The following is a 27,780-nucleotide window of genomic DNA, read 5'->3' on the forward strand; positions in this document are numbered from 1 at the left end:
TTTTTTTTTTTTTTTTTTTTTTTTTTTTTTTTTTTTTTTTTTTTTTTTTTTTTTTTTTTTTTTTTTTTTTAATGCATCAAACACCTGTGGCCAGTGAAAGGAAACAAAACTGGCAGTTTTCCATTTGGATATCAGACCTAGTTTCTTCTTAATTTTCATACTTTTTATTTCCCCCATATTCCTTAAAATTCTTGGCGTCCTTCATGCCTTCCTTACAGCTACCCAGATGCAATAAAGTCTTCTTCAAATGTACAGTATTTCTTACAATATAAGTTATATGCAATGTTCAGCATTTTTTTTTTCACAGCACTAGAGAGACCCTGTTAAATAGGGAAGATGAGTCTGAATGGCTTATTCACAAATGGGATCAGATTCAGTGATTGGGAACGCAGACACCACAGTGAGCTCCTTGGCAAAAGTAGCAAACATCATTTTGCTTTCTGCCTTCAAAAAAAAAACAGATATCCATCGGTTCTCGGCTTCATGATACTGCTCCTGCAAAAATGCACATAGAAGGGGCTGGAGGGACTCTCACGTGGAGACCTTTAAGCATCGAGTAGAGAGACTCTAACCCATGGCGGTGACCATACTAGAGGGGTGGTGAGGTCCAAAGGAGAGGCTGGACGGCGGATGCATCGGCGTTGGGGTGGTCAGCATGTGGCTGGAATGGCTGAAGGGTGAAATGTGGCTGAGCGAGGACATGTGTCTGGAGAGGGCGGCTGGGTTGAAGGAGCTGCTCTTGGGGAAGTCTTCCAGCGTGTCATGCACCTTTTTGCACTTTTTGGATTTGCTAGACATTTTTCGGTTTCTGGTCTGGATGCCTTCCTTCTTCATAGTCAGGGGTCTGTTAATCTAAACAAAGATCAAATTTTTTTTTTTTTTTACTTTTTTGCTGGCTCTGAAATGGCGCAGGTTTTTACACCCCAACACGGGTTCCTCTGACTGCCCCAGCTCAGGGATCTGCTTTCAGGGGGCCCTTTTCTCCCACCTCTTCCTGCCTCCTTCCCAGGGACCCAGAGTCCAGCAGGCTAGGTCTGTGGCAGAGTCCCGACTGTCAGCCTCTATCAGTTTCAGAAACCAAGAGATGGTAGGTAAGGTATTCCCAGCAGAGGTTATTAATTACATCCGTCCACATCAGTCATTGGGGGGAAATTTTGCCTCAGGGAACTTGGTTTTCCCACGGACCATATTCTAGAGACCCACCCAATACGACTGTATTTCTCTGGTAACGAAAATGTAATAACTTGTCTTACTTCAATAGAATTTCCTTAGAATAGTTCATGAGAACAGATGCAATTGAGGAATCTTCCAAAGGGAAACAACATTTCGTCTACTCATCTGAAATCCATACCAGGACTTCACAAGCACTGTCCATGCCACAGTCTGAAGTGTGCAGGTCAAACTGCACCTGAGAAACTAGGACTGTACCCCTCTTCAAAGTCGTGTTTGGTTGTCTCTCTTCTACCTGACCTTTTCACAATGGAAGGTGCTGGCAAATCGTCCCCAGGAATTTGTGTGTTCTGGGGTCATATTTTAATACGGCATGCCTTCCCAAAAGGTCATCCCTCTTGCCCATGTCACAACCACGACAATGATTGAAAGCTTCAATTTCCACCTAGTTCTGGCTATCCACTTTTAACTAGACAAACAGCTGAACAACCAATCAGTAAGTATTTAATAACCACTTAGGGGTGCAAAGTGCTGTGCTAGCATGAAAGTACTCTCATTCTGAAATTCAAAGACCAGGCATGAACTGAAGAGACAGAAAGATCACTAGCCTTCAGTCTCCGAGACAGCATACCACCTCTCTCAATAAGACTCGATGGATTTGTTTTTAAAATACTTTTGCTTTGAGGTGGGGGACAGGAGGGGACAATCAAGAGAGGGGACATTACAAAGCCACAGAGACCACGCTTCACAAGGATTCAGAATCAGATTAACCGCAATAGCAGCCATCTGCCCCATGTAGCAAACCACACATCTGGCCATGTTTCCAGGGAAACGTGGCAAAGCAACTCAAGGAGGGAATGTCAGGGTCTCAGTCATTCCTGACTCCTTGGGGAGAAAACCTCTTCTCCCTCCAGGGTGCTCAAGGTTGCAGAAAGGTAAGAGGTTCTCATGGCTCCAGGATCTACTGACCTGTCTACTCCAAACACGAGCAAATGACAGTTAAGGAAGACAGAATTCAAAAGATCAAGACGAACAGGCTGCTGACCATGCTTCTGGGCACAGCAAACACACAACTTTCTGGAGCTGAGATGGGAGAGGTCACCGTGGAGCGAGCAGGGAACCTCACAGTGGACCTGAGACCTTGATTCTCCCCTTGTGCCAGGAAGGCAGCGTGAGTGATGGCAGAAGAGCTAAAAGTTCGTTGCCAAAGAACGTCTCAGGGTTCCTTCTTCAAAGTTATAATCAAGATAAAGGTACAGCTGACAGAGGTGATAGGAATCTACTGTCACATCAAATCTTCCCCCAGATAATGTCTAGACACACATCTCTTTACCCGGATATCTAGATACACATAGCCAGGTATCTAAATATAATATCTAGTTACACAGATAGCCACACAAACCCAGATAACTAGTCCCAACACCACCTAGATACACTGATACTGAGATAGGTAGTTATCTAAACACCTAGATAAGCAGAAAGGAACTAACTTATGGCATACACATACAAGGGCGGAACAAAACACAACACAATGAGAATGTTAATGGATTATTATCTCTTATTGCTAAATACGCACAGATCACCTCCCTTTTGTGAATTCTTACTAAAACCAAAGACAGAAAAACCACTCTTGATAAGCAAGTTCCTGTCTCCCACAGCAGCCCAGCCATGAAGTCAGGAGCTAATTGAGAAAATAGGGCTGGAGTGAGCAGTGAAAAGGGTTCCTTGACTTTTCTTTGATTTGATGAGACATTCATATTCTTCAGAAATATTTTTCATTTTAGATTGAACACAATTGAGATCATATCTCGTCATGGCTAAGTAGTCAAAAAAATTTATAGCTGCTTAATTTCCCCTAATTCCTATACTTCCATGAAAACAAGGAAGAACTACATAGATACACACAAGGCATTGCTTTGAATTGGATTTGGGTATGTTCTAAAATAAGAAAGCCTTTGCCTTCCACTGGTCCCTGTTAGTCCCGATGCTTCCCAGGAAAGCCTTCTACAACTCTGAATTCAGTCCTGCCTCTTTCACTTCATCAGCCCCATTCCCTTGCACAAGTTACTTGCTTCTCTGAGTCATAATTTCTTCAAGTAAGCCAGAAATAAAAAACAATTTCTGCCCTGTCTACATCATGGGACTGTTTGAGGCTCCAGCGTAATCAAGTAACATGAAAGTTCTTTGAAAACCATAAATTACAACCCCAAAATAATTTTATAGGCTGTTCCGAAGACTGGGTAGCTCATAAACTCTAATGCCCCAAATCTTCCAGATTTTAATCACAAATTCTTTCATCTCTACACAGTAAGCAGGTAAACTCCCCAAAGTGAAAATGAGACTTGGGTTTCATTGCTGATAAATATGTATAAACCACAGTCCAAGGGTCTGAGGGAGAAGGACCAGCTGTAGGGAGACTCTGGTTCTATCAGGGCTGGCGCTGCTCAGGCATCACACATCAGGAGCAGATGGCACACAAGGCAGGGTTCCTGGGAATCGCCGCAACTTATTCCCAAAAGGGAAAAACGGACGAGGGTGCTGGGATGACCCTCAGAAGTCCTTTCGTGACTTGAAAAATGTAAGCAGGAAATCTTCCTCCCTCATTCTCAGGTATTCCTGGGTAAGACGAGGTGACTGCCAGAATGGCTGTGAGCGTAACGCTCTGCATTTTCCCTGTTCAGCCCTGGCCTTTGCAAAGTTAGATTGACCAAGAGGCTTTAGGAGAACCAGACAGAGCCAGAGAGGAGACAGAGCTGAGAATTCTTACTGTGGGACTAAGGCAAACCTCAGGTCTCCTTAGGTCACGGCCTGTCAGCCAGAGTTGTTTTGGTGGGGGGGGGGGAGTTTTAAGGTAAAACACATTGCAACGTGGGACAACCCCAAATTAAAAGGTAAGAAATGACGCAGCTAAACCCAGCTGACTGGCTGGCCACTATCACTCTGCTGATAGAACACAGAAGGAGGAAACACAGCGTTCCTTTTCCCTGGTAGGAGGAAGCGCTCCAAACTGCTTTTCTCAGCTTTCCTCAGTTCTCTGCTGATTAGGAAAAGCCAGCAGATAAAATCTCTCAGACACTTCATCTTATGTCATCTATAGAGAGAACCCATTTAAAATTCACAGCACAGAGTAAGACTTTTTCCCCCCCTCAGTAACTGAATCTCAGTCCTCTTAGTTTCAGGAATGCATGTGCCGTGCATTACAATCTGGTTACCTTTCTCTTTCACTGTCTTTCTCATGTTTGCCATATGTATAAATCATAAGAAAGCATCAAAATATAGCGGGTGACTTCTTTTGTTTTCCAAGGGAAAGATTCCTTTTCCTTAAGAACCCAGACCCGGCCCACCAGGCATCCTGGATCACTGGATCACATGCACTGTTTTCTGGTGTTTTCCATGCCTACTAAGGGGGCTGGGTCATCCTGTGTGAGCCCTTTGCTCTCAGCAAGGCTACACATAACACAGAGCTGTTTCCTATTGGGCCCTACGGCATTGATTACTGGAGGCCACGATGTGGCCCAAAGGAAGGCAATGCAAACCGAGAAGGGGGACCTGGAAAGGGTGACACCGGGCATCATTAGCAAGGGACACTGATGTGGTGGGTCCCCGTGACACTTACATTGTGCAGCTTGTAGTAGAGCCCGCAGGCGTTGCAGACAGGGTCCCCATTGGCATTCCTTCTCCAGAGAGTGGTAGTGGTGGTTTGACAGTTTGCACAGGACGTTCCTGCCCTTCTTGCTGCCGACTGAGGGTTGGGGGGGATCAGAACAAATGGTAAATGTGTTTTCAGAACTACAGAGACAGACTTTAAAAAACAAAAAGAAAGAAATTATCATTGAAATCAAAACTAGCAAGTAGCCCACATGAAAGTAAGAAAGATCCCCAAAAGCAGCCTCAAGAAGAAAATTATAGCCGATCCCCTGGCAAAGCAGCGTGTCAGCCCGCAGCCAAGTGGTCAGAATCCAGCCCACTGCGCTCCCTGGGAGAATTCGGGGGAATTCAAAAGCCCACACCACCTCTTGAGGTTCATCCTCCCCCCTACGCCCATCCCACAAAGTTCTCCAGATGTTGAATTTTTATGGGTGGCAATTTTGAATTAATCAGCCTGGTTTAGGTACCAGGCTTCCAGTGGCCTCATTTTTACCAGGCCCACAAGGTCTTTTTCAAGTGCATCTGCTCAGATATAATTTCTCATCGAGGCTCCTAGCCATTGGTTAGTAACAGCAAAGGAAGAGCAACCCCAAGCACCAAACGCACTTATAGACCCCAAATAAAGAAACGCTGGCTTATACAGAGAGCAGAGTGCTCAAAGAATAAGCGTCTGCTTTCAGACTTGGTCACTCATGGTGACCACCATCCATCCTCATTCTCTGTAGGTGGCTTTTAGTTAATGTGACAAACTGTAAAGAAGAAGGCACTTTGGACTTCAGCAGGAACTCAGCCCCTCCTCCTGTTCTCACCTCATTCCACCTTCTAGAAATTAGGTATTTTGTTGTTCACAGAGCAGAATAGCCTCAGGTCAAATGTCAGCCTCCACTTGAATTTTAATTATTTGATTGTGTCACTGCCTTCATTTCTTTTAAAAGGCAAAATTATTTGCCTTTCACTTTTTGACACACTTACATTTATAAGGGGGATTATTGTCTCGGTCCCTACTTTTAAATAAAACTAAACTGAAAAACTTGTGAAAGAAAATGGAATTGAGTCACCTCTAGCATCCACCTCCCTCAACTCCTCAGCGCACCCACCCCCCACCCCCACAACATAAAAAGAAATTTCTAACTGCAGAGTTATTCCTGCTCCTGAACTCAGAAATATTACCAAAGGCAAAAGGAAGAGACAGCATTTCAGCTGGTCTTTATCTTAATCAAGAAATGTCTGGTGTGATTATAAAAGCGTGGAACAGAAACGGCAGTGATCGTGGTACACCTTTCCATCAATGTTTTATCTATCAAAAAGTTGAGCCCAAGACCGGAAGCTGCCAGGTATGGGAAACCCAGTGGCAATTCTGAATTAAGCAGACTGATTCCTTTCCTCTCCAAGCCACTAAATTGTTCCACAAATATGCTTCTCCTTCCTACAGGCTTAAATAGCACAGCCTTTTTTTTTTTTTTTAAGGGGGAGTAGTAATTCTTTATTCTCTGCATCTAAGAAACTGGACATTAAAAACAGCCCTTATCTATCATAATTGAGAAGGTTTTACTTTTTGGCTGTCTATTTCAAAAATAATTCACCACAGCCCAAAAGCGCTGTCTCTAACCTCCATCTGCCTTTATGGAAGGTGATCATTTAAGACTTAAATAACTGTTTCTTCTGTACTCTTGGGAAGAAAATAATACATTAAATCAGAGTTTAATGGTTTCGGCAATTATGTTGTTATGTGATTATTATTATCTTCCTGTACTTTTTTTTTCTTTAAAAGAAACACTTGGATATAGTAGACTAATACCTATTCAGGCAACAGATTTCCCAGCCCACCAACTTGGAATGCCTAGTACAAGCACATCAGGCCAGCCGGTAAAATCAGAGCTGACGAGGTTCTCGATGCATCCTTCGCAGTAAACTGACAGTAACATAAATACAGTTGGGCTCAGAATATGTCTCCGGTCTACAGACTTTATGCGAATTTATACAGAACCTCTCAAAGCCACACTGTTTGGTTCACTAGCAGGAGACAAAGTCCATTAATAAACTAAGCTACTCGGCTGTTTGTTAGACATATGAAAATCCTGGCGACACTGGGGGGGGGGGGAATTCTATGGTTCTTCCCGCCAGTTATTTCTATTTCCTGCACGAGTTTATTTAGTGTTAGATAGTCATCTGACAGAGGAGTTAGCTACATGATGGGCTGGGTGGTCTTCAGTGTATCTGCAAATGCGCAAAACAAAAATAGCAAAATGGAGAGACAGAAGCTGGAAAGAAGGGACAGGAAATAATAGGAAAGAAGAAAAAGATTCTAGGTACTCAGAAGTCAAATGCATCTAAGGGCTAAAAAGGAATAAATTTAATTTAAAAACCCTGAATGTGGTCCGAGTCCTTCTCTGGAGCATATGAATTCGATGGAACTAAATATATAAAACCACCCAGAAGAGATGAGTAAGACAGAAAAGACAGTTTAAAATGTGGCAGCCAATGAACTCTAGAATTAAGAGTGATTATTACTCAGAGTCTAGAGAATTCTTATGAAAGGTGAATGAAGACAAAATTATATAAAATGCAAGTCAAGTTTCCTATGTCATCTGCCCAGACAAAAGAAACCCCAAGAAAATGTCAAATACACTCTTGCTCATTAATCAGCCCATAGTCTGATAGACTTTACTTCCTCTTTTTCCTTCTTTATTTCTACCTTAAAAAAAAAAAGGCCCAATTGTAATAGTATCATGACTTATTCTCAACAAGGTTTTTGTTGTTAGTTTTTTTTCCTTTTTTTCTTTTCCTTTTTTTTTTTTTAAAAAAAAAAAGGCCAGGTTTTCAGTGATTCAGAACATTCTTTTGTGGTGTGATCATATTCATTCTGTGCTAACACCTCCAGCCATTTTTTTTTTCAAACATGTCTTGTTCTGATACGTTCAAACATCTTGATGTTTAGGTTGGGGAAGCCGAGTTGTTGTTTATGAGTTATCTCCAGTGCTCAGATATCCGGCAGCTTTTTCCTAGGAAGTTAGCTTTGCACATGAGGGAAAGGAAAAAAAATACCAAAGTGCATGGGGATGGGGAGGTTGAGAAAGTTGGAGAAGGGGGCAAAGATCAGAAAGAAAAAAGCCAAGAGGCCGAGGATTGCCAAAAATTAATCACATGGGCACTTCCATCCCTAGAAAGTTTTTCCCTCTTCTGAAGAGGATGTGAAAGGTGTTGAGTTGCACTAAAATCTGATGGGGAGACAAATAATTCTTTAAAAAGAATAGAAAGGATTTGGATTCCACCCCGGCCCCCCTCTCCCCACCACCCCCCTTTAGAATCTGATGGGTACTTCTTCATCCATTAAACTGAATGGGCAAAATCCCCTCATCCCCTCCCTGCGAGGTGAATGTCATCACCACAGAAAGCATTTTGATCCTGGACTGTGGTTAGAGTTATCATTTGCAGAGCCTGCTTTTATTTCTGTTACATCCACTTGCTACTTCAGCTGGCCCGAGTTTCCGAAGGTGAACTGACAAACGAACGCCTCATAAATGCTTGACAGTGCCAGATCTTCCAGAGTATTTTTAAAGATCAATAAGTTTAACAAAGAAAAAAGAGGGGGGAGAAAAACTATCACCCCAGCGATGGTAGTTCAAAGGCGATCTAGAACCAAAAGCTAGGTGACACCATGAGGCAAGCCAGGAATCACACAATATTTCCCACAGGAATTACCTGTGGAAAGTCCTCAGTCCCTAAAGACCAAAAACTCCACTAGGTTCAATGGCTGTGGCTTGTGAAATCCAGTTAACAGGACCCATCAATCTTAAATCACTGGCACATGAGATCCATCCAGCCTAGGACCCCACTTCAACCACTTCAGGAACAAGTTCTGGGGTATGCCTGGGACAGTCCATCCTCATACTATAAACTTCTCTGTCTGTCATACAGTGATTACCAATGCATCTTAAGTCAGCAATCCTGGTCCTGTTTAAGCACTCCTTCTATTAGGTAAAACTTCTCACATTTGACAACCCAGAAATCAGCACCCTTAAAAGTTTGATAAGTGACTTAAGACTTGTGGAGGGAAAAAAGAGAGGGAGAGGGAGAGATAGAGATAGAGAGAGAGAGAGAGAGAGAGAGAGAGAGAGAGAGAGAGAGAGAGAGAGAGAGAGAGAGAGAGAGAGAGAGAGAGAGAGAGAGAAAGCTTTTTGGTATATCTAATTTGAAAAAAGAAAGGGGAAAAAAAAAAAACTCTCCCAAGCAACATGATTGTGAGCTGTCCTGCCAATTTCCTGCAGAAAGCTCTCCTTCCTAAAGAGAGGAAATGAAAAACACCAAATGGTTAGTGTTGGGTCAGTGCTTCCCAAAGACGACTCACCAGCCTTCGCTTGGGCTTAATGAGGGGTCGGTTCTGTCCATTCATCTTGTGGTACAGCCCACACGCGTTGCACAGATAGTGCCCGGTGCCATCTCGTCGCCACAGTGGGGTAGAGGTCGCCCCGCAGTTCACACACTCCCTGCCTTCTAGAAACAACACCACACATAAGTCACTTATGGAAGAAAAGCTCGCAGAGCAGCTGCCAGCGCTCCCCTTGGAATTAGGGAATGACAGTCAAATAGAGAACTATTTTTTCCCTCTCTTCTCTCCCTTTTGGCGGACCTTCCCACCCCCACTTCCCTTAAAGGTGGCTCCCAAGCTGAAAACAGTCATTGGGTGACCGGCTCCTGGCCTGACCCGTACACAGGGAAGTGGCCCAGGAATACACTGCAGCAGACCTCATCCTGGGCAATGGGGGACACGAGAAAGGCAAATTTCAGATTCTCACAGTTCTCTGAGGAAATTCTGAGTCCCCGTCCCCCCCACACCCCACCCCACCCAGGCAGAACAGAACATTCCACTCACTTCACTCAAAGGAAAACAAAGGTGACCCATTCTCATCCCTACAGATTGATTTAAATAATGAAGATTAGGATGGGGAGAAAGGAAAGATGAATCAATGGTGAGATAGGTAAACAGATAGTAAGTAGATGCATAGATCGGCCAATTGGCCGATTGATATGAGGGCGGGGGAGTCTTTAGATTTTACTTCCAATAAAACTATAAATGTCCCTGGTTGGCAAGGAACAGGTCAAGACCCAGCAGGGTCCACTCACTCCCCACCATCCTTTTTCTCTCTAGAAAAGGCCAAGGTTTTTCCACTTTCCCAAACCAGCCACTGTGACTAGGACTGAGGTGCCACCTTTAGGCAAGGAACCTGGAGATGGGGGGGGGGCAGCGAAAGAGAAAGAAGAGGGGGTGGGAGGGACAGAATGAGGGGCAAAGGATCAGCAGAATCCTGCCAGGTAGGGAAGCGGGTGGAGGGAGGTCTTGGTCAGCTGATTAACCAAGGCCTGCCTACAGTTGCTCTTTTTCCAAAAATACAAACAAACAAAATAAACAAAAAACCGGCCAGGCCAGGTTCAGGCAGCGTTCACTCCAAGGGCGGGCGAGGGAACCAGACCCTCAAAATACCATTTTAGGACATGGGGGAGTTTGCTTACTGATTGCTTTTCAAGTTCTGCACAGGGGAGGGCAGTTTCTGGGGGAACCCGCCAGGCTGCTGGGGGAGGCTGTTCTCCCTGCCTGGCTGCTCCAAGACAGGACCCCCCAAGGAGCCTCCGCTCCACCCGATAGTCGGTCCTCAAACCTGCAGGAGCCGGTGGCACCACTAGCTGGACCCCCCCCCCAGAGGAGGCCCGAGTGGGGACAGGGTCTCCCACTCTTTGGGGTACTGAGAGGGAGGTTCTGGAGGATGGCAGGAAAGAAAGAGAAGCCCCTATAGGCTGTTTTGTTTTAAGAGATTAATCAGCTAACCGGAAACTACCAGGGAGATGGGCTGGGGGAGGAGGACTGCACCGGGGCGCGGGGAAATCGTGACTTTCCACAGGCCGGGCCAGGGTAGCCTCGGGCAGGGCCTGTCTCTCCTTCGGAAAACCCCCAGACCAAGTGTGTGGGAATTGGGAATTAGGGAGCTTTACACCTGTGAGCCTGTGGTTTTCTCCAGGGAAGGGTCTGGGGAAAACGGGAGAGGGTTGTGCCTCCCTTCACACTGGAGTCCATGCCGATGATGAGCAGTTTTTGATCTACTTTTCTTTTTCAAAAGAAAAAATTGGTAAGGAGTTAAGACAGATCTTTTTTTTTTTCCCCTCCAAATCAAAAAAAAGGTTCTTAACCCAGGGTCTGCAGAGAGCATTCTGAGAACCCCTGCAATTATCCACAAAAACGTGGCCCTATGTGCCATAAGCACTTCCCAGGGACCCAACAGTATCTGTCAGTCCTCAAAAAAGGCTTTGGACCGAATTGCATCTAGACCATTTTCACTGGGGTCCAAGCCTGTGGGCTGTGGCTGCTGGATGTGGGCGAGGCATAGAGGAAGGAGGAAGGGGCACGTGGGCGAGGTGGTACCAGGGGCCACCGGGGCCAGGAGGCAGGCAGGCTCTGCAGGCTCTGGGCCCCAAGTGGGTGCTGGGTCTGCTCCTTCTGGGGACAGGGATGCTGGCCTGTTGTGACTGGGGCTGCCCACTCCCCATCCTGCCAAGACAGGGGTCTCTCAGGTCCCCAGCCACTTTGTCCCTTTCTTCCTTGGAGTGTGAGGTCTGTCTGGCTCCATGCTCCCTCCAGTAGCAGAGAGAGGCTCAGGGCTGACTGCCCTGCTCCTAGGTACTGTGGGCCGGGGATCTCCCAGCCTGATGTGATTAGTCTGATTTCCTTTCCTTTGTCAGGCAGTGGAGAGGATGACAGCTTCCTTTTCAGAGGGACCTTAAAAGCTAGCAACGGTTGCCTCTTCAGCAAGGCTCTGCTCAGTAGAGCAATTTTCTGTCTTGATTCACTCCGCGAGTTTGCGATTGCCTTGTGTGGGTTTTTCTTACTTTTTTTTCTTTTCTCCTTGTTGCCTCTAGTCTGAGACTTCAGCAAACAACCAGTTCTCCTAATGTAGGCCCTGACTGTCTCCTGCTTTCTTTCCTTCTCCTCGCTCACTGCCTGGTATGAGCTGCTCAGGCAGACACCTCTCTCTTAGGTGACAAGAACCACAAAGCTTGACATTCAACAGCCATTTTCAAGCACCCCTTCGCCTCCGCCTGAAATCCTGAAACTGGGCTGGACAGAATGGGCAGGGAGCGGGTGGGAGGTCGTGAACAGGAAGAAGGTGAAGAGAGATGCCCACAGGACGTGGGGAGCTAAGAAATGGCCCTCTGCAAAAGTCTTTCTCTTTTGTTTGCAAAGACATATCCCAGCTCTGACAGCCGGCTGGTGTTACAAAAGCAATAGGTGCCCTAACCACAGCTTTAACCGTTTCTCCAAAATGCGACAAACCTCTCTTCTGTTGTCTCCTTCTTCGGCAAGTGCGTTTGCAAAGAGGTTAAAAAAAAAAAAAAAAGAAAGCAACCACTAAAACCAAGAGAATCCCCTCCTCAAGAATTCCCACCACTTCCACCCCCTTTACACAGAAGGCATCTAAAAACTTCTCCTCCCGGCTCCCACACTCCCAAAAGTCCCAGCTCCCTCACTGCCCAGGTGTGCTGGCCTCCGGTTTTTTGACTGTGAGAAAGGAATAAGAGGAGGAAGTAAAAAGCCAAATTTAAATCGTCTCTTTTCCTCTGCTCCCCACCAAAAAAACAAGTCAATAAAATAGGTATAATAGGTGTCGCTGGTTCTGGTTTGGGGAAATCGCAGAGACCCCACCACCACCCGCCCAATGTGCAGTCTTAGGAAAGAGATGCAAGAAATGAAAAAGACTGAACCAGAGGCCGAAGGTATGCACACCAGAGGGGGAGAAGTCAAACACGGAAATGAGGGCAGAGAAACCAGAGGCTTTTGGAAAACTCAACTCTGTCCCTTCCCCCAACACAAAACCACCACAGCAGCCTCAGATACCACGATCTTCCCCCCAAAACTTTTAGCCTTATCAGAAAAGAGAACTTAAAAAACAAAAGGCCATCACTACCTCAAAAGGCACAGGTCTGCTCTCTTTGCAATAAGCCCTCAAGCCTTGATCTAATCCTGGGGTTCTCTGTGAAAGGCTGCACCCCAGTTCTCTTGAACCCTCCACTCCCCGCCCAAGCCGGCCCCTGACCAGGCTGCCAGGCCACTTTCCTGGCCTGCTCTCCCTTCTTGCTTGTTCTCTGTCTCCACCAGCCAGACTACCTCCCTCTCCCTCTGCCGACTTTCATGTACAGAACATACAGGTTGAGTTTTTCTGTCAGCCTAACCGCATCCGGACTCTATTAAAGTTCCTGGCGCGGGATAAACAATGCAACTGTCGCGTGCAGCAGTCTGAAAATAATTGGATTAGCTAAAACATATCAACTAAATAGAGACAGTCCTGCCCAGGCAGTCGGAGTGAATGTCACCCTGGAAAAAAAAAAAAAAAAACCTGAAAACTGATCTCATGGTCACTGGGCTCTCAGAGCCCTCCCTCGGATGTTTTCTAAACCGGGGTTTTGCCAACTCTGTTTCAAGACAGCTCATCTCGCCCATAAGAGACAAGCGGTTTGTGCCATTTCTTGGTCTACAGACTCTCCATAGGTCGAGGGCAGAGGCAGGACAGTTGGAATGGACCAGGACAGAGTCACCCACCCTGCAATGGACACACCCCTCCAAGAAGACACAACGATATTCACAAATTATCTCTAAAAACATAACTAAATCTCATCTCAGAGAATCTGAGATTCTTTGATTCCGCTGCTTCAGTTAGAAACAAAATTGGTGGTGGATCATTTCATTTTTAAAGCAAAAGTATTTTGTGTGGGTTTGTTTGTTTGTTTTTTAATGCAAGTGTCTATACCAAGAGAATGAAGAGGCAGACCACTGTTACACAGGGTGTGCTTTTTTTTTTTTAAGAGGATGAGGAAAAGTAGCAGAGACACACACCTGGGGATCTTTTTGAGTCCTTCCTACCTCCTCTGGCTTCAGATCAATCGAGAATTATGTCCTAAGACGCCTTCCTGCCCCTGCCTGGGCTGCGAGCACTAGAAGATGCTGCAGGTAACTGGCCCAGGTGACTTTTGATTTCCATGCAGCTGTTTCCCCGTGCAGAGCCCGCCTTCCTCTCCCAGAATTTACTGCGAGAGCCTCCTTTTCCATGCAAAGAATATGTTGGCTGCTTTTGCCAGGGTATCACCCCACCCCACCCCCACAAAAAATATATACACACGTTATTTATACATGTCTGTAAAAAGGGCTGTTCTCTGTTGACTGCATGACCCCGTTTGAGCTGGGCGTAGAGGAACAGCCAAAGGGACTTAGAGGCCAGGAAGGGTCAGGAGGGACCTGTGCTTGTTTAGGTTTCAGGAGGTTTCGGTTTAGCATTAAACACTAGAGTCATTCCCTCGCCTTCCATTTGGCCTTCGAAACTCACTAAAGGTTACTGGCAGGACCCAGGAGCCCACCTCCCCCTCCCGGCAGGCAGGAGAGGGTTTGTTTGTGTTTGTGTTGGTCTCTTTCCTTCCCCAGCTCCTTGGAGGGTTAAATTAGATCCCACTGTCCTCTGCTCTGAAGACTGGAATGAGAGGGGACACACCTCATTCATGGAAGAATGGGAAGAAATCAAATCTCAGAGGGGTCTGGAGTATCACCCAGGTCCCCTGAGGGGCCAGACTGCGCTCTCTCCTTGGCCCCGGATTTAGGAGAAGAGCGAGGCGGAGGGGGGGCGGGAAGGGGCCCTGGGGGAGAGCAGGCGCCTACCTGTGCTGGATCTCGCCTTGGGCCTCGACTTGCACCCGAAGCCGGTGGGGGAGCCCCCCAGCAGGCTGCTGGGGGGGAAGAGTCCGGAGCTGTATTCCGGGACGTAGGGCGGGTAGGTCGTGATGGGGTGGTGGGCCGACGACGCCGCCCCTCCCAGGGTGGTCATGCTGCCCCGCGAGTGCGACGACTCGAGCTTCATGCTGTCGGGCAGCGGCACCTGGTACTTGATGCATTCCTTCTCGTCCTGCCGGCCCGAGCCGGCCGAGCCCGGCGTGGACAGGGACGGGTCCGGAGAGACGTCCTTCGGTGGTGTGGGCGGGAAGGTGAAGAGATGCGGGCTGGAGTGGCCCGCCGACAGGGAGGAAGACGAGGCCGGGGGATAGACCGAGAGGGGCCCCGGGGAGCCGTGATGGATGGACGTCTTGGAGAAGGGGCTGAGGTTCCAGGGCGAGGCGGTGTGGTGGCTGCCCAGGGCCTTGCCGCCGTCCAGCCAGGGCAGGGATCCGTGCAGCAGCGGCGGGCGGCACACCTGGCTCCCTGCAGAGAGGGGCAGGAGAGAGAAAGGCCGGTGAGAGCAGCCCGGCGGCCCTCAGACCCACCTGGGGAGTCTCCCCTCCACCCCAGCCTCCCTTTCAGGAAAATCCCAAACACAGGGCACCTGGGCTCCGCCGGCCCCACTCTGATCCAGGCGTCCCATGAATACCTTGGCCAGCACACACTTCACCCCTCTCCCCCACACAAATGTCCCATCCCGCAGAATGAAGGGCCTGTGTCTGACACCCAAGAGGGGCTGCGATGGAGTGGAGAATGGTCCCTTGGCTGATTGGCCTCCCAAGACACACTTTCTAAATCACATCCCCTGAGGTTCCTCTCTAGAATCTGACTTGATTTATTGGTTCCCTTCAATGGCCGGGTGTCCCCTATCCCAGACCTAACCCGAGCAAGCCTGATAACAGAGTCGGCGGTGAATGATGAGGCCTTGAAGGGGTGAGCCTGGCTGCACAAGCGCTCAACACCAGGAAAAGCCACCGGCCGGAGCCAGGCCAGCAGCAGTGCCCAGCTCCTGCTGCCCAGAACAGGAAGGAGAGGGCTGGGAAGAGAGGGTTTCTTAGGGTTCCCTCCAAGTAACCCTACTTCAGGGCTTGCTCGTAATTGCCAAGGCCTGAAATGGGATTTGCAGGGAAATCTGAATCGCTCAGACTATTGGAGCAAGTTTCCAGAAGGCCTTTCTCAGCCTCCCAAATCCTATAAAAAAAAAAAAAAAGAAAAGAAAAGAAGCCCCAGATGCCTTCAAAGTTGTGATTCCACCAGGGTGATATGTGACTTTTCACCTGAGCCCCTGAGACACAAAATTCCAGTTTATATGCAGCCACAACCCAAACAAGTCCATACACTCTGAGAGGGGTACCTTTAAACTGCAAGTTCAAATGCACACATTTATTGATCTTTTAATCCAGTACCTGCCCCAACGTTTGACACTCTATTTAACCATTAAGAACAATACTGAAACTAAAATCTAAAGAGAGAGGAAGGGGAGGGGAGTTCTCTGAACACCAAGGGTCAAGATTCATATTATGCAGGAAGTAGTATAGTAAATAATATTAAGCCTGTATCCACCGCGTTTCCACTTAACTGCTGACCTGCACAGAACAAGGGCAAAGAGCGCCCCATCCGCAGAAACAATTGTTTAAACCTGGTGACAGAGGGCGGAGGACTCCTGCTGCCGGAGGGGCTCTGTCATCGGCGCAAATGCCGGCTCCAAGTAGGGGGACATGGGCAGACCCCAGTCAGGGGTTGCGGAGAGAGCCTCCCATTTTCTCTGCCTGAAACGTAGCTGCTATTTCTTCTTCAGGAACACACGTACAGCTGGGAAGCCTTAGAGCGTTCCCCCTAACAACACAGGGCTGGGTTTCTTTTTAACGTTTCAGAACTCTCCCAAACTTCTCAAGGTGAAAGAGAAAGAAAAAAAGGAAAAGCCACTGGGATCTCTCGCTCCTCCATAAAAAGGAACCCTGGTGGATCCCAACCTTCTTTGGGAGCCTAATGGACTGTTGTAGGCCGGAGGAGAGAGTAAAGCAAGAGTTGCAAGGAGCAGCAATGAGGCAACCTAAAAGCAAAGCCGCAGGAAAATTCTGTGCATCCGGGAATCTAGGAAACCGCTTATGTCTCCACCTTGGGACAGTAGTCTTTCCACCGAGACCCCTTCAAGCACTAGAATTCCATTCCTCAGAGCCAAGGGGTAGCAGACCTGCCTAGAAACCAAATGCACTGGCTTTGGGGAAAGGTCAAAATCAGGGGTATGAATAAAAAAAAATGTCCTACGGGCCTATCTAGAAATGTGCCGAAGAAACAAACTGAAGCTCGCTGGCAGAAGTCTCCGGGAAAGAATGATGGGAAAGTTTGGGGAGCAAAGCCCTTTGGAGGAACCGAGTCCCAGCCGGGTTGGGCCGGCGTTGGCTGCCCGGCCGCGGAGCCGTGGCCGGCGGAGGCAGAGCCTCGGCTTGTGGCTCCTGGGCCCTCGGAGGGCCCCGACCTGCGGCCGCGCAGCGAGAGAGGGCTGCAGCCCCGCGCCGGCCAGGTGAGAGCCAGGCCCCAGGGACACCAGCCCCGGAGAGGCGCCTCTGCGACTGTTGTTAAAAACACACTCTCTTGATGATCTTCGAGAAGGCTTCCTCGCCCATTTCCGGGCCCTAATTTTTTTTTTTTTAATGAAGCACTAACGGCACTTGGGGGCTTTGGCTGGGTCTCCCCACCCCTAGTATCTCCCTGCCCCCCCCAACCCGGGGCAGCGGGGGCGGTCGCGCGGGGGGTCCCCGCACTTGGGGCGGACTCACCGTGATGGGTCGGAGGGTACCTCTGCACCGTGGCCCTCACCGAGTTTCCGTAGTAGGACGGGACGTGGTTGCCTTGACCGTCGATGTTAAAAAGTACATCCACCTCCTCGGGCAGTGGGTACTGCGCCGGGTCCATGTAGGAGTGGCCCAGGCCTGGGTGGTGCGTGTCCGGGTGCTGTCCGTTGAGGACCGCGGGGTGGTGGTGGCTCACCCAGCGCGGCTGGTCCGCCGTCACCTCCATGGCCCCGGCTGCGCTCGCGCCCTCTCGCCGGGCCCGGAACCCGCGCGTGGAGAGGGAGGGCGGTCGGGCTGGGAGGTCAGGGGGTGGGGGCTCCGAGGCTCTGCAGGTGCGCCTGCCGTCAGAGGAGTGGGGGTCGCTTACTGATTTGTTTTCAGTGGGGGAAACGTGGGAAGGAAAGGTGAGCAAATGAGATTTTTAAAAATATCTTTGAGGGGGTAGTTTAGCCAAGAGAAGAAAAGGAAGAAAAAAATAAATCCCAAAAAACAGGTACGATAAAAGGGGGACCAAATTGTAACGCCGGGGGAGGGGGGGCTGGGGATAGCGAGGACGGCTGGAGTTCTGCAAGCGAGGCTCCTCTGCAGCGGGCTCCGAGGCTGAGTCCCTCCTCGGGTCACCTGCAAAGAACAGAAGGGGAAACCTGGATGAGCTTCTAAGTACTTTGGCACCTGAGTTTATGAAGAGGCACCACCTTCCCTTGAGCCGCCGGCCCGCGCCCAGGCACCGGGACACGCACACACACGCGCGCGCCTCCTCCAAAGCTAGGAAAACCGGGACACGGCCGGGGAGGGACCGATTCCCAAGGACACCCCCACAGCCCGGCTCTCCCTGGAGCCCGGGGCTGACTGAGCCCTTCCAACTCGGACGACAGCTCCCTCCCTCCCGGACACCGGTCCCGGGACCTTCCTTCCAGCCTCTAGAAACTCTCCCAAAGAGGAGGGTTGCGTTTTAAACGTTTTTAAAGTTTTCCCAAATGCAAAGGGAAACCAAATCAAACTTAAAAAAAAAAAAGAAAGTCTCCGGTACCAACCTGGGTAGTCAAGAGCAGAGAGGAGAAGAGGAGGCGTGTGACCTGAAGAGCAGAAACTGCTCGGTCAGATTGCGTGGCTCGCTCTGTCTCCCGCTCTCAGTCTCCCTCTCTTTTCCTCTCTCTCCCTCTCTCAGTATTTTTTTTTTTTTTTACAGGGAATGCATTCTTTCTGAAAGTATCAAGACGGCGCCAGGCAGCTCAGTGTTCGCAGACAGCTGTGGCGCGACGCAACTTAAGGAGGTTCTAGTGTCATCCGCGCCGAGAGGGAGGAGCCTGGCGCTGGCGAGGAGGGGACAGGCTCCCTAGCGCAAGGAAACTGCAACCCAAACCCACTCCAGGACTTCACCCCCGCCCCTCCTCCCGCCCCTCCACAGACCGGAAGGGGCGCCGGAGGGCTGCCCGGGCTGGGGGCGCGGAGCGGGTGGGCGAGGCGGCCGGGGGTGGGGGCAGAGGGGACCAACAGGAGGGAATTCGCGCTCTGGCCCTTTAAATGAGGCTCCCGCTCTTGCCAATTCTTTCCGGCTGGGTGGATGATTCCGTGCGGGAGAAACCGGCCTGCCCCATTCATAAAGTTAATTTCTGCAGGCAGCCTTGCTTTTGCAGACTTTCTAAATGAGCAAACATTTTCTTTTTATTCAATCTAGAGGGGTATTAAGGAGTGTATTGACTTGGGGCTACGTGCATGTAAAACTGATCAGAAAAAAAATGTCAAAGTAGTCTGAGATTAGCCTTTCGAGAGAATTGCCCTAAGAGGTTGAGGAATCCGGCAAGAGGAATATGCATTTGATTGAAATGTCCAAGTTATTTTGGGGGTCGTTATCAACATGCGCCCCAGCCCTTTTGCGTTAACAAGCCCGTCAAATGAAACGTTTCGGCTGTTGCAGCTGTCCTTGCAAGACCTAATATTTGTAATCGACGTGTGCTTTTGACTTAAGTGACAATAGTGATGGATGAAAAGAGAGAGGGGGAAAAGACTCGAAGTAGTTCCAAGCGCAGTGAGAAGGGTTGGAAAGAGGAACTCGGGTCTTCACTCCAGTTACCCAACTTTTCCCTACTTACTCCGGCTCCCGGCGTGTTTCCCCAAACCCCTTCACCGACCCCCAGCCCGGCGGTGACGACTCTCCCCAGGCCCCGCAGCTCCCCAGGACTCGCTCTGTTGGGCCCTACAGCCGGGGGGCGGAGAGAGCGCTGCTCCGAGACGCCCCTCGAGAGGCGGGGCCGGGGAAGGGGCCAATCAGCGGGCGAGGCTGCGGCCGTGCCGCGATTGGTCGGCCCCGCGGGCTCCAACCTCCACGGCCTGTCTCCGTCCTTTGAGCCACTGCATCCCCTAGCGGCGCTGAGGCTCCTGCAGCTGCCGGCCTGAAAAGGCGGCCGGGGCGCGCAGGGGTCAGGCGGGAAAAGAGGACTCAGGTTCCAACCTCTGCTAACCCAGGGCAATGTGTGCGAGGAGAGACTGTGGGTTCTTCAGTAGGCTTTCCCACGGACGATATAGGGATCTATTTGAATTGAAGACATTATCCCCACTTTATAGTCCATAAAATTATCTACAGATACAAAAAGTCCAGCTAGAAGAGAATCCTAAAAGTAGGTTCTGTAGGATTCCTTTCACGCGGTGAAGGAAAAACATCAATATTCAGCCTTAATTTGCTGAGGTATCGCAATGTCTTGTTTTAATACACAATCCTTGTATAAAGATTAGTAAAATTTATTTGGCAGTAGTGGAAGCATGAGTATTCCGGATTTTGGATTTAGAGTATCCCTCTAGTCTCCATCTTCTTAAATCTGATGTTTGTTAGAAATCAGAGTTTAGTTCCTAGATGTGGAACAGGAAGAAATCCCCTAAATTACACACACACACACACACACACACACACACACACACACACACACACACACGTTCCTCCTGAGCCCATTTAGTCCGGGTTTATTTGGGCGGCCCGGCAAAGGAACATCGATTTTCCCTTTTCTCTGACCACTTCTCTCTAGGGCCAGTCAAAGCTGCCAGCTTCTCCTCCTGCTCACGGCGCTCTCCAAACGTTTTAATTATTTAGTTTTGCCTAACATTCACTGGAAACCGCTCCACAAACAAGGGCAGACAAACGCACACACGTTTTTGTTACAAGTCCCGAGATTAAGATTCAGGGTGGAAGCAGAGAGGAAAAGTGAAAAGCGCGTCAGTCCAGGACGGGGAGTCGCTCGCCAGACCTCTGACCCAAGCCACGCGGAAAACCCCCAGCGTGGCTCTGCGGTCCTCCACGCCCAGACCGGGAAGGCCGGGAAGGATAAAGGGAGCCTTTCTCCGGGGAGAAGCGCTACCGACGCCAAGACTTGAAAATGTTAATTCTGAGGCTGAGAACGATTTTAAAAGACAAAGAGAAAAGATTTGTGAGACGGAGGCCTTCCGGTGTAGCGGCGCCTCTCTGATAACGCACAAAACTGGGGGCTGGGGGCATCATTCATTTTAATTAAATCACGAGCACCAAGTCGGGCTGCACTGGGATGGAGAGCACCCCCCTCCCAGCCCCAACCACCTTAGAAAAATAAAAGATCTCGAAGGCCCCTTTTGGTCTGGGTGGTTTGGAGCTGGCAGAGAGGCGCGGGGGGCTGCGGCTGGATGCCCGGTATAATGGAGCCAGCCTGTAGGGGGTATTTAACATTTAATTCCCAGCCGGTCCGCCCCTGTTCCCGGACTGACAGTGGGTAATTGGGAAAGAGGACGTTGCTCTTTTGATGGCCCGCGCCGGCCAGTCTCGCCGACGCCACACTGGGTTTGACGTCACGGGCCCAGCCCCAGAGCCGGGAGCACATACCGGGGAGGGAGGGCCGAGGTCGGCCCCGGGACCCACGGGGAAGGAAGGGGGAAGGGAGCGCGGCCGGAGAGAGGCTGCGGCGCGTGGCCTGAGGCGCAGAGCCGGGCCGCGGGGGTCTGGGCTAGGCCAGGCGCCGGCCTGACCCGCCTCGCCGGCAAATGCAGGCCGGGCTTCCTCCTCCGGGGGCGCGGGGGAGGGGAGGGGGCTCGAGGCCCGGGGAAGGAGGGGGGGAAAGGTGGTCCTGATTCCCGCTCTGCAGTTGTCTACAGAGCTGATCCTGGCCTCCCGCAGAGACGCTCAGCGCCCTCCTGCAGACCTGACGCCCCTCCACAGGCACCCCCGCCCCGGCCTGGTCTACGAGAACCCCTTCTCCCTGGGAGCCGCCCGCGGAGCTCCGGTGGAGAAAGCCAGGAGTAGACCGAGGAGGATGCTGCGGCCCTGGGCTCCTGTAGGGCGCGAGGCCTCTCTCACCAGGGTAAGGGGCTGGCGAATGACCTGGATGCCTGGGACCCTAGGGGCAAGTATGCGGGAGCAGAGCAAGCGACGACGCAGCCACCGCCCTCCCACCCCACCCCCAACCCCCCAGGAGCCGAGTCCCTGTGTGGCGGCAGGAGCCAGTCTGGCCTATCTGCAACGCCAGGCCTCCAGGCGGCTGCTTTAGGCGTCAAGTTGAGCGGGGTGTGTGTGCCCTCTTGGGGAAAGGGTAAGAAATGGAGCTTTACGTTCTCTCTTCGGTTGGGGTAAGCTGGGACCCACACCCCCCCCCCAAAAAAAAACCAAACCTGCCTATGTACAGGTCCCACCCACCCGCCCTCCCAGGAGCGCAGAGACTCTGTCCGGATGAAGTGGGGGAACTCAGTCCCGCGAAGGAACCGGAGCCACGGCGCAGAGGGGAGGAGCATGCCCCACAGGCTCACCCCTGGGGTCTCAGGACCCAGAGATCGGAGATCCACGCGGTCAGCGCCACCCACCCGAGCCTGGCGACTGGCGCGTCCCGGCGAGCTCCGCGGGGCCGAGGTACCGGGAGCCACGGCCCCCGGCGCCCGCGCGCTGCTGGCGGAGGGAAACCAGAAAAGCCGAGCCTCGGGGTCGAAGTCATAAAGTTACTAATCCGGTGCAGGGGGAGTGAACGTGCCTCCGGCCGCCTGGGGCAGTCATTTGAGCGTGTTTACTTAAGGACTTTGCAAGAGGAGCGCGCGCGAAATAGTCGGATTTCCAGCGAGGCAGCAAATATTTGCAAGCGAAAGAAAGAAGCGGAGCCGGGCCGCGCCGCCGCGTCCCTCCCCCCGGAGCCGCGGCGCCGGCCTGGGCGGACCCGGCCTCACAGTTAAAGACAGAAATGAAGCCGGGAACCTGCGGGGCTGGGGGCGGGGAGGGCGCAGAGCGACAGCAAAGGCCAGAAATTGGAGCGCGGCCCCGAGGCCCTGGCGTGCCGGGGTTGGGGGAGGAGAAATCCCTTCCCATTCCACCTCGATCAATCTTCCTTGGCTGCGATCGGTCAATAAAAATGGTGTGAACTGGCCGCGGTCGCTGTGCGTCTGGGGAGGAAGTGGAGGCCAGAGGTGCCGAGGCCGGCGCCGGCGCCCCGTACCAGTCCGGTTCGCACTCCCGCGATCTGTAAATCCCCAGGCCGGCGGCCAGTTCGTCGTGGGGAGCCGAGCGCGGCCCCAAGAGGCCTTTAATTGGGTGTCTCCACTTTAATAGTGGCCATTGTTGGAGCAATTAGCGAGAGACAATAACCGCCAAGAGGCGTTTAATTCGATTCCCCGCGCCGGCTGCTGCCTGGACAAGGAAACTCTGAAAGAAGAGTCTGGCCTGGGAGGAAAGATTTGCTTTAGCGCCGGCTCCCTTCCTTGCGGGTTTTGTTTTGGGTGCGAGAGTTTTAATGGGGCAAGTTGAAAGCGAGGCGAGAGCGACCAGGTCCTGGTCCTTCCTACACGGGGACATCCCGGCCTGGGCCTCGCTAGCCCTGCGGGGCGCCCGCGGGACCGCGGCGCCTGCTGGCAGCACGCGTCTGAGCTGCAGCCACGCGCGTGTGCCCGGTGCCTGTTAGAGTTAGGGAGAAAAGCAGAGACGATGTGGATGTGCAAACCAGTCTCTTTCCTCCTTAGCCCTGGGTCTCCCACCTCGATCACTCGAACCGCGTCCCAATTTCCTTCCCCATCGGGGAGGAGGGGCAAAGCAGAGAACCCCCTTCTGGCGCTTACACACCTCCCTCTCCACCGAGCCAGCCTCGCTACCCCCTCCTCTGCCTCGGCTCTCGGATTAGGTTACCGCGGCGGGGCGAGGATTTTTACTGGATACGAGAATAGCGCAGGTAAAGCTGTATAAACAGCTCGCCGGCTGCCGGACGGGAGGGTTACGCCGGGGACACTGCCCAAGGCGCCACCGCCGGGCCCGGCCGAGGCTGCGCGGGCGTAACAGTGGGGGAGTCCGCTCCCGCGCGGCGCCCCGGGACAGCGCAGGTTAAACACATACTGCATTATGTCTGTGCATTTCCCCACCCAAACCCCTTTCTCTTTCCCGCATGAACTGAAATGCAGAGAGTGGGAAGCGAAATCAAAAGGCGATTAGAAAGAAGCAGGCAGCGTGGGCAGTGCTAGTCGTTCTCTTCAAAAGAAACACAGCGAACAGGGGACCTAGGGGAACGCAGAAAAAAGGGGACCCAAAAACTCACTGGCAAAGGGAAGATGCTGGAGAAGGAAACGTCAAAGGGAAAACCCGCGGGAACTCAGGCGAAAAGAGCTACGCGCGGCAACCCTGCCCTGGGCTCCCACGCCCACCCGCCCCAGGCCTAGGGTCCACCTGCCCTGGGAAATGAGCCATCGCTTTGGGGGTGGGGGGGGTGTGGTTTGATTTACACTTTTTTTTTTTTTTTTTGCTTATTCATCTATCACCGATTAAAAACTCGGAAGGAAACCCGCCCAGGCCAGGCAGGACGAGAGGCGAGAGCGATGTGGAGCGTCAGAAAGAGAGGAGATGCGCTCGGAGATTACCCCTCCCGTTCGCCCCACCTCCAGACCCGGCCCTCCAGCTTCGAGGGATTCTGACACTCCCTCTGCCGCTACCCTCTTCCCCCCCGTTTGAGAAAAACCCTGATTGTAGCGAGATAAAAATGGGGCAGGTAGGGGTGTAGCGGAAAGGGGGTGGAAAAGGGCAGGGGATTTCTGTTTTGGGGTTGAACAGTGCACAGGTGCGGGGGACTAGCAATGCGGGAGCCCTGGGGTTGGGTGAGAGAGAAAGATTTCCCCTGGAGGGTGAGTCGAAAGGAATGAGAGTCACCCTGGAGGAAGGGCGCACCTCCTAGCCCTCCCTCCTCCCCTCCTGGCCTTGGCGGCTTGGGGGACAGGTGGGAACCACAGAGGAAAGGAAGGGGTGGCGGTCCTCCAGCTGGTTGGTGCGGTGGCTCCGTTGCCACCAGCCCCTGATCCGGCCGCCAGCGGTTCTAATGACTCTTAGGAAGGGACTCGCGCGTCTGGACCCTGGCTCTCCTCCTAGCGTGTCCTCAGGCCGCGCCGCGGAAGCAGCCGGGACTCCCAGGGAAAGGAGCCGCTACCGCAGCCAGGGAAGAGGTCGGCGTGCGGGATTCACCCATGTGAACTCCAGGCCGCAGCGTTTTTTCGGGTGAGGATGGGTGCACGTGGGCAGCTGCTGCACTTCCCATGGCCTCCGGCCTCCCGGCTTGGCACCCGCGCGGTCTCACCGCCACCATCTGCAGAGCCGCCTGGCCGGGCGCCCCAGCCCGGAGCCTCGAGCGCTTGCCTCTGCTGACTCTCCTCTGGCCACCTGAATTTGGCATTTCAGGAGTTCAGGAGGGCTTTGACACGGGGCTGTTGTTTTTACTTCTCTAGATTAAGCATAAAACTGGGATGTGCTTGTTGCTGGACAATCGACAGTGGGCTTTAAGGGAAAGGGGCGTTCACAACAAGGCGAGGGAAGATGGGGGAGGGTAATTTTCGTTCAGATCAGGAGACAGTAGAGGCGAGCTCCACAAAGCGTGGATTGTTCTCGTCTTCCTTTGGACACGCTGGAGCCCCGCTGGTAACATCTGTGAATCTGCCCGGCTTAGGTGTAAAGAGGCCTTCCCGCGTGCGCCCTTCGCGTTCCCCTCCCTGAGGGATGACGCCCTGCCGGCCGCCTCTGCCCGCCAGACCCCTGGCTGACGCTCGGCTCTCCGCCGCCTGCCACCTTGTGGACCCCCAGTAATTTATTATATAAAACAAAACAGCAACCACACACGTGTGCCCGCAGAACCGCAGCGACGGACACCCAGGGAGCCTGGGCTCAAGCTTCTGGACGCTTTTCTCTCTCGTCCTTCCAACGGCCGCACCTACCGCCACCACCTCTAGTGCCTTCTGTCCAGCGGCCAGAAGCAAAGGGGGGTTCGGACTCCAATTCCAGGGCTGCCTTGGCGGAATCGCGGAGGCTGCTAAAACCTCTCTCCGGTGACTCCATCAAGAAAAAGAGGCGATCAGGAATATTTGGTTTGCACACAAAGACTCCACGAAAGAAATGCACATTTATGTGTGAAAGGGCTCAGACGCAGAGACTGAGGCAACACCTCAGTGCAGCCCAGAAACGGTTAGAGAACACCGGCTTTCAGACCCTTATCGGGATCCCTAATGCCCTGCCACATCCAAAAGTTCTTGCCACAAATTGCTTTAACCTCTAGAAAACGGGTTCTCAGCCACCCGGCTCCCACGTACCTGCCCCTCCCCCCAGGCTCTCTGTGTGGCCCTGGGCTGGCGGCATCCAAATGGAGAGGTTCCACCAGTGAGTGCCTAAGGGCTCCCACTCCCATCCCTTTACTGAACCCCACCTCCGCTACCCCCACCTCACATATCTTCTGCAAAAAGGCCGGTGGAAATATCAAATAAAGGAAACTGCAGCTTCCCCTGTGTCTGGGTTTTCCGTAGAACAGATGGACCCAACCCTGAGTCCCCCAGGCTGGGGAAGCTATCTCGTGTAGAATGGAGGGGTGGCCTGCTGGGTGCATGGACTTGTGTACTCTGTGCCACTCACCTTATCCTCAGAATCCAGCTGGCTTCTCCAGCCACGAACCTCAGGCCTTGCAAGGCAACTGGGGGCAAGCTGGACGCTGGGCCTCCTGCGTGAGCCCATGCAGGACTCGATAATGGGGCCCCAAACCCACCAGGACCTTGGTCTGTCTGACCTGGACACCATACCCTGCCCCAGATTCAAATGGGGAGAAAACAATTTCTTTCCTCAGAATCACACAAACGTTTGAAAGTTTTTATGGTCAGCCTCCTCCCACATCCAGCCACTACAAGCATCTCACTTCCAGACACTTGAGTCTCCTCCCAGCCCCTCGCTGGGACTCCCTGCCCCAAGCCTGTCACAGGACCAACAGCCAACACACACACCTTTTCTGCCACATCCGCTAAGGGATGGAAGGGCTGCAAATGTTACTTTATCATTTGTCCCTTTGAATTTCATAATCTCCCATCCACAACCCAGGCATCTCCGGTAAAGGTGGCTGACTGAGGAGGGGAAAAGGACCAGGAAACATGGGAACCAAACCAAGGGCAGGTCCTGCCCGTCGTTGGAGTTGGTTCCTCTGCCCTGGACAGAAGCACCCCATGCCAGCTTCCTCAGCGCCCTGCGGTATCTGAGAGGAGGCAAAGATGTATAAAAGCAACTCTCCTGCCCAGATTCACTCTGCCTCCCTTACATTTTAACATTATCTGTCTTGGTGGGGAACTGTCTCCGATTGAGTGACTTCCTGGAGGCCTGTTGGTCCAGTGTCCCAGGAGAAAGTGGAACTCTTATCCCCTCCTGCTCCCCACAACCCTGGGCACCCTCTCACGGAGGCTGCGGTTTTCTTACCCATCTCAGGGTGATCGAAGAAGCAAAGGCACCTCCCGCCACCAGCTCCCTCAGGGGGATGTCAGATGCCCACACATCTGGGCTCTAACTTTTATCTCACAGCGCACAGCTGTTTCTTTAATTATATGCAGAGACAATGAGCCTCAACACACACTTGTAAGCAGAGGGAAATAAACATGAAATTGACACCCGGACCTTGCAGCCACCTTCGGGAGAAGCCTGCGCTGCTCCTCCGCAAATGGGGCTTTCCCCAATCCTCTGCCCTCCTGCAGTGGAAACCGGGTCGGGCCCATCCCAAGCATTCCCGCCATCTCTTATTTTTCCGTTTAGTTTTTCTTTTCTTCCCATGCCTTGTTCTACTAGCTCTTTTCTCCAAACAAGGACACACACATGCACACACCATGCTCGCCCAAGGTCACTGCAGAGAGCCCAAGATTTCCCGGTGACCAGAAATAACAATAGGACTGGGGTCTAGTTCACTTTCTTCCTGGGGCAGCTACCCCTTTGGAGTCGAGACCTCCTTTTAATTCTCTCCACGTGGAGCGGGGAGAGTGAGTGTAGAGTTAGAGAGAGAAGATAGCGATATTTACTGACCTGGGTAGCTCACTTTCGCCGGCCAGCTGTTTTTTATTTTTTCCTGACTTGCCGGAGAGCTGAAGGCAGAAATGACAGGCAGACTTGGCCACTGCTGTTGCCGCTGCAGCCCTCAACGCCCCAGCTGCATCTCA

General features: G+C 51.7%; 2 protein-coding genes across 4 annotated transcripts; one reads left to right on the top strand and one right to left on the bottom strand.

The window, feature by feature from the left end:
* Positions 1–38: 38 nt before the first annotated feature.
* Positions 39–27,780, bottom strand: GATA3 (GATA binding protein 3). 3 transcript variants are annotated; one of them, XM_019644556.1, is made up of 6 exons: positions 18,396–18,626; positions 17,347–17,982; positions 14,513–15,049; positions 9,167–9,312; positions 4,787–4,912; positions 39–852 (listed from the first exon to the last, which is right to left on the bottom strand). In XM_019644556.1, the coding sequence occupies exons 2-6, from the start codon at positions 17,585–17,587 to the stop codon at positions 568–570; spliced, it is 1,335 nt and encodes a 444-aa protein (XP_019500101.1). In that variant the 5' UTR covers positions 17,588–17,982; positions 18,396–18,626; the 3' UTR covers positions 39–567. The 3 variants fall into 3 exon arrangements, with proteins under 3 accessions (XP_019500101.1, XP_019500103.1, XP_019500102.1); XM_019644558.1 differs by having other exon boundaries at positions 53–852; positions 9,167–9,309; XM_019644557.1 differs by lacking the exon at positions 18,396–18,626 and adding an exon at positions 27,647–27,780 and having other exon boundaries at positions 62–852.
* On the top strand, positions 19,220–23,966 carry LOC109383784 (uncharacterized). Its single transcript, XM_019644526.1, has 3 exons — positions 19,220–19,312; positions 21,623–21,908; positions 22,025–23,966. Exons 1-3 carry the CDS (start codon positions 19,220–19,222, stop codon positions 22,534–22,536), a joined length of 891 nt encoding a protein of 296 aa, XP_019500071.1. The 3' UTR covers positions 22,537–23,966.

Source organism: Hipposideros armiger, unplaced genomic scaffold (assembly GCF_001890085.2).
Source record: "Hipposideros armiger isolate ML-2016 unplaced genomic scaffold, ASM189008v1 scaffold_88, whole genome shotgun sequence".
In the NCBI taxonomy this organism is placed as follows: Eukaryota; Metazoa; Chordata; class Mammalia; order Chiroptera; family Hipposideridae; genus Hipposideros; species Hipposideros armiger.